Here is a 6,378-nt window from a genome sequence, read left to right as displayed (position 1 = left end):
ATCCGGGACCCGCCACCCCAGAGAGGAGGTTGGCAGATGCGTCCGCCCGGGGCGGGAAGCGCGGTCGGGGCTGCCCTCACACGGGCCTGACCCCAAGCCCTGGCGCAGGGCCCCGACCCCAGCCACCTCCCACCCCTCGCAGGCTTGTCAAGGATGCCGATGCCAGAGCCCGGGCCCCAGGACGGGAACCCAAGACGAGGCCCTCGGTGGGTGGCCCAGTACACGCACGCACGCACACACACGCACGCAGGCACACACGCACGCACACGCGCACGCACGCACACGCGGGACGTGGAGGGGAAGGAACCCAGACACCCATCAGGCGGCGTCCGTGCGATGTTCGGTCTTCACACATTGACACGCGCTCCACGCCGTCCACGCGCACACGGCAAGGGTGTCCTCGGCAGAGAAGCACAGCCGTGCTCCTCGCGGCTGGTTCGGGGTCACTCCTGGGGTCCCTGGGGGTCGTGCTCCTGCCCAGCGGCCCCTGTCCCCTGACCGTTACCTGCGGCAAACTCCTCGATGGTCATGAGCGGGAAGCGGATGAGCGCGAGCGCCTTGCCCAGCACCTTCCGCTTGTTCTCGGGCGTCACGGGCAGCTGCTGCCGCTGGCACTCGGCCTCGGACCAGCGGACGACGGCGCCGAACAGACGCACCTCCCGGATGCCCAGGGTGTCCCGCTCCAGCACGGCCACCAGCGTGTCTGCGGGGAGGGGACCGGCTCAGCGGCCTCGCGCCCCCCTCCCCGCGCCCCACGGCGGCCACGCGCCCCGGCGGCCAGGGCCTCACCCAGATCGATGTCCGTGAAGCCCTCCGCGGTGATGGCGTCGGCGGTGTTCTTGTCGATGTTCTCCAGGCACAGGCTGGCCAGCTGCGGTTCGTCGAAGAGTCGCGCCTGCTGAGACGGAGTGCGTCAACACGTGGCCCGGGGCAGGAACCCTGGACGCCCCTCTGGCTCGAACCCGGTCATGAAGGTCACATCTCACAGGCCGTGGCTGCACGGACTCGGGAGCCGCGGGGGCCTGCACCTTCCAGGCCTGGCGGCGGGGTCCGCGGACAGGACAGGCCCCTGGGAAGGCAGGAGGCCCCGGGCAGAGGGCCACGCAGGGCCAGCGGACAGGGAAGCCGGGCACTTCCGACTGGGAGTGCTCCATCAGGAACCTGCAGGCTGCGGGAACCCGGAGCCGAGAAGATTCCGGCTCCTTCTGCCCCGGCGGTTGCTGGCCAGCACAACCCCTACAGCCTCTATGTCCACTCCCTGCCTGGGGCCTGGCCAGCACCACCCACGTGGCCACGGCCCTCAGTGCCACATGACAGGCCCCGTCAAACCCCACTCGTCGGGGGGCTGTGCTTGGGCCAGCTGGAGAGAGGGCGCCCCCCATACCCCAGGCGGCCCTGTCCCCTACCCGCCTGTGTCCACATCCTTCCCTGCCTCTGGTCCCGGAGGCCACGCCAGCCCCCCCCCCACGACCCGGACCACAGAGCCTGAAAGGGACCTGCTCCAAGAAACTTCATGATGACAAAAGCCTTTCTCCCCACACCTGACCCCTGAAAAAGGGCATCAAAACGGAAGTGGGAAATCTTTAGCCAAACAAGTGCCAGGCGCCCTGCTGGAAAGGACCAGGTTTAAGGGACATCACACACTCAAGAGATCTCCCCCCAGCCCCGTCTCAGGTCCTCCCCTAGCACACCAACACCTCCGTTCTTGCCCAGCCTTCCCCCTCCCACACACCCTCCACCTCGCCCCGCACCCACGCCCACCTGCGTCCCTCACCCGCCCCGCGCGCCTTCATCTCGCCGGATCCCAGCATCCCCGTGCTCCCACGTCCTCGAACCGTCCCAGGGCCTTCACCTGCCCTCCCCGCCAGCACACCCGGGTCCTTGCCCCGCCCCCGCGCACCTGCGTTCTCACCGACCCTCCCACTGCGACGGCGCCCTAACCTGCACAGATGCTTCCTCGCCAGAAGGCACAGACGCTTCCTCGCCAGGCCTACCGTCCTCGCCCAGCCCCTGCGAACCCCTGTGCACCCCGTCCTTACCTCCCCCCCCCCCACCCGCTTCGTCTTTGCCCCGCCCTCGCGCTCTCGCCGGGTCCCTGCGCCCCTTCATCCTCATTCGGCCCCTGGACACCTCATCTTCACCTGGTCCCCCCGCCCCAGGCCTTCGCCGGACCCCACGTACCTGTGTCCTCGCGCCACCCCTGTACACCCTCTCCCTCGACCCCGTGTCCTCACCCCACGCACCTGCGTCCTCGCCGGGCGCCACGCCCTCGTCTGGCCCCTGCGCACCTGCACCCTCTCCCCGGCACCCGCTTCTCGCCCGGCCCCGCCCGCCTTCGTCTTGTTCCATTGTCTTCACCTGCCCTCCCCCCCGCCCCCTCCCCAGGACACCTGTCCTTGCCCCGCCCCCGCGCCCTCCCCCGCCTCCACCCCCTGCGGCCGCGCCAATCGCCTCGCGCACCCACATCCTCGCCTAGCAACTGCGCACCTCGCCCTTACCTGCCCCACCTTAGTCCTTGCTCCGCGCCCCCACCGCGCGTGCGCTGGTCCCAGCGTCCCTGCTCTTTCGCGTGCTCGCCACCACCCCCACCCCACCCCACCCCCCCACCCCCCACCCCCCGGCCTCCCGCGCCTCGCGCGCGCGCGCCCTGGCCCACTCCAGACTCCCGCGCCCTCACCTCGCCCCGCCCCGCGCACCTGCGTCAGCAGCATGAACGCGTTGTCCGCCCGCAGGTTCTTCTTCAGGAACTCCACGCAGTGGGCCTCGAGCGCCGGCACCGCGTACTTCTTGGCTGTGTACAGCGTGGTCATGACCGTCTCGGGTCCTATCTGAACCTCATCCGAGTAGAGAAACCTAAGACAGGACACCAGGACCGTCAGACCCAGCTGGCAGACATCACTCCAGCCCCGGCCCCACCAGCCCAGGCCGAGGAGCCTTCGGGAACCAGCGTCTGTTGCCCTGTGGCCTGCAGACATGACCTGGCAAAGACCACTATCCGCCAAGACCAGCCGCACTCCAGCACCGGAACTCGGGTCTATACAGCAGGCCCGCCTCCTTCCCGGTGTGACTCCTCGAGCCAGGGCACCGAAGCATAAGCCCCCGATTCCTCTGGAGGCACCTGCGTGGGATCGGCCCTGGGACCGCCAGAGCTTTCCACAGCTCGGGCCCGGACGTCTGCGTGGCTGCAGGGCTCAGTGGGTTCTGGGCGGGTCACAGGAGCAGGAACGCCAGCCTGAAGCAGGCACGGGGCACTGTGACCACCGCCATCCCCGCACCCGGAATGGGGAGGTCCGGTCAATTTTACAGAACGAGGCGGTGGAGAGATGAGAACCGGCCGAAGCCAGTGGGATGCAGAACGAAACCATCGTAAGAGCAAGGCCTGGAAGGCTGTACCCATGTCCGGGGCCCCCGTCCCCCGAGAATGTGCTGGAAGCCAAACACAGCCCCACACATGAGCAGCTATAACTCTGTGGGGTCAGGGAGACCCTGGGCCCGAGGAGAGCAGGGATGCGACACCCCGCGGTGCCCCGGCCCCACCCCCGAGGTCAGCAGTGCGGGGGGACCCCTGTGACAGGCCGGCCGGCAGGGGCGCGAGGAGGGGGCGCAGCCCCTCACGCAGCAGCGAGGGCAGCACCAACCCTCTGAGGGGGCAGCTCCCCAGGAGTGCTGGGAAACGGGGAGCCAGCGGAGGGAGGTTATGGCTGGAACCCAGCATCCCGAGTCCAGTCTAAGCCAGGGTTTCGGCAAACTGCGACCCGTTCCGTGCTTGTGTGTTTTTAATGAAGCTCTCTTTTATTTATTTTCTAAGAATTACGATAAACTACACACAACAAGGGGGCGCTTGGCTGGCTCAGCTGGAACGGCATGTGGCTCTTGGCCTCGGGGGCATGAGTTCGAGCCCCACGTCAGGGCTAGAAATTACTTACATAAAACTTTAAAAAAATACATGCACAGCACCGGTTGTGTCACTGCAAGCGTTTTTAGGCGTACGCGTCAACGGCACGAAGCACGCTCACCCCGTCCTGCAGCCGCCCCCACCCTCCGTCTCCAGAACGTTCCGTCTCCCCACACGGAGACGCTGTCCCCAGGAAGCACGGACTCCCCAGCCCCGGCCCCAGCCCTGGCTCCCACCAGCTCCTCTCTGTGTGGACGGGACTCCTCTGGGGACCTCCTGGGAGTGGGGTCCTGCGGGATGTGTCCTTCTGGGTCTGGCTGCTCTCGCTGAGCCCGGCGTCCTCGGGGTCCGTCCACGTTAACATTCTAGCGTGTGGACGGACACTGGAGTTGCGTCCACCCCGTGCGGGTGGTGCCGCTGTGAACAGGGTACGCAGGTACCTGTCTGAGTCCCTGCGCTCAATCCTCGCACAGACGCGCTGCGGTGGAACCGCTGGGTCACGCGGTGAGGGACCTCCCTCCTGTCTTCCGCAGAGGCGGCCCTGCCTCACGTTCCCACTGGCCCTGCACGGGGGCCCCGGTCCCCCACCCATCACTGATTCTTGTTATCTTCTTTTTGTTTTTCTGTGTTTTTCATACTAGTGGCCCTGGTGGGCGGGAAGGGATCGCTCATCATGGTTTTGTCAGCTGTTTTTGTCAATGAAGTTTTTTTACAAAAAGTCTGTGGCTGCTCTTACAATACCAGCGGCACCTGCCCACCTGCCCCCGGTCGTAGCAATCTGAGAAGTTACATGGTGACAAATCCGTGAGACTGTTCCCCAAAGTGCTATTTGTCATCGGGAAGACGCTGGCAGTGCACACAGGACCCAGCGTCAAGGACTACGGGGCATCCACGGACGGGAGCAACGGGACCAGAATCCCACGCGTCGAGGAGCTGTGGACAGCGGGGAGAGGGGGGTGGCGGCCCCGAGGGCAGCAGGTCATGGGCCCAGAGGCACAGCCAGCGCTCACAGCCTTGGACACGGCAGATGGGGGTGGCTTGTTCTGTCCTCTACACTTGCTGGGACTTCCACTGTTTCCTTCTCTTTCCTTCCTCCCTCTCTCTCTCGCTCTTTCTGTGAGTCAGGGCCGTCTTCATAATCATAAGAGAAAAACCAAACTCTGCATTTAAAAAGATGTTTTCACTGTTTGGAACAGTCTGTGAAGTTCCCCACCACGATCTACACTCGGCATTTCTGGAAGCGAGAGACCTGTGCTCTGCGGAGGGGAAGAGCCCAGCCAGCCCACAGCCTCGCTTCGCCCCTGCTCAGAGCAGGCGGCCCCCTGACCCGGGCGCTCACTGCTCTGATGCGAACACACTTGAGCGGGAATTTTGAGTCTCGAGAAGAAAAAACTAGTTCTTACACTGTCTTACTTCTTCCACAAGCCCTGTTGACCACAAAGGGCGAGAATGGGGACGCACACACGCTGCCCGGGGACGGACCCGAGCCCACGACGCTCACGGAGGGAACCAGACACAGAAGGCCCCACGGCGTGTGCGTCCACATGTGTGACACGTCCAGAACAGGCTCCTCCACGGACGGGGAGGGGGCTCGTGGGGGCCGGAGAGGGGGAGTGATGGGGACGGGGTGTGCAATGAGGCAGCACCGACAGTCGCCAACCCTGTGGACACATTACAAACCACGGACGTGGGCACTATCAATGGGTGGACCGTCCAGTATGTGAATTACGCCTCAGTTAAAAATATACAAAACTGAAAATGGGGTGGGGCCTCCAGGGCCCTTGCTTCAGAGGCGGGCCTGGAAAGCTTGCGGGAGCCGGGGGCTCTCCGGCCTCTTCCTCAACTCGGGCTCCATGTCTGACAACACCAGGCCCCTCTGTCCCGCCCCACCGTGAAAGATCCAGAAGTCTTACTTGAGCAGCGCCAGGAAGGCGGCCGGCTCCACGTCGGGCAGCTCGATCTCCGTGGAGGTGGTGGCCATCCCCCCGTTGAACATGGCGTCGAAGACGGCACTGCCCACGGCCAGCACGAACCTGGCGTGTCAGAGAAGAGCCCGGTTACCCGCCACGCGGCCTGCCTGTTCCCGACTCCCGAGTCTGGGGGCCCAGGTCCCCCCACAGGAGGTGCTGCGGGGGAGCTCAGGCCGGCCCCGGCAGACATGGGCCCAGAACAGCCTGGTGGCAGATGCTTCCAGAAGGAGACGCTGGGGAGCAAGGTGAATGCAGCCGGCGCCACAGCTACAGCAGGCCCCCTGCGGCTCCGCCCCCACAAGCGTACACGGCACCACCTCCCCCCCCCGCGCTCAGGCTGTGGGTGTCCCCCGTCCCTCCCACTCGCCCCCCCCCCGCGCTCAGGCTGTGGGTGTCCCCCATCCCCCCCACTCACCCCACCCCCCTGCGCTCAGGCTGTGGGTGTCCCCCATCCCCCCCACTTCCCCCACCCCCCGCGCTCAGGCTGTGGATGTCCCCCGTCCCCCCCACTCA

General features: G+C 66.0%; 1 protein-coding gene across 1 annotated transcript in view; it reads right to left on the bottom strand.

Annotated features, from left to right (window-relative positions):
• BTBD2 (BTB domain containing 2) overlaps nt 1-6,378 on the bottom strand; it is a 28,358-nt gene that overhangs the window by 4,954 nt on the left and 17,026 nt on the right. Inside the window, 4 exon segments of the mRNA XM_040628301.1 lie at nt 506-703; nt 790-895; nt 2,697-2,853; nt 5,809-5,928. Of these exon segments, the coding sequence (XP_040484235.1) occupies nt 506-703; nt 790-895; nt 2,697-2,853; nt 5,809-5,928 (581 nt within the window).

The sequence above is a fragment of the Ursus maritimus genome, unplaced genomic scaffold (genome assembly GCF_017311325.1).
Source record: "Ursus maritimus isolate PB19 unplaced genomic scaffold, ASM1731132v1 scaffold_14, whole genome shotgun sequence".
Classification (NCBI taxonomy): Eukaryota; Metazoa; Chordata; class Mammalia; order Carnivora; family Ursidae; genus Ursus; species Ursus maritimus.
The sequence above is the reverse complement of the archived record's forward strand: the minus strand, read 5'-3'. Positions and strand labels throughout refer to the sequence as shown.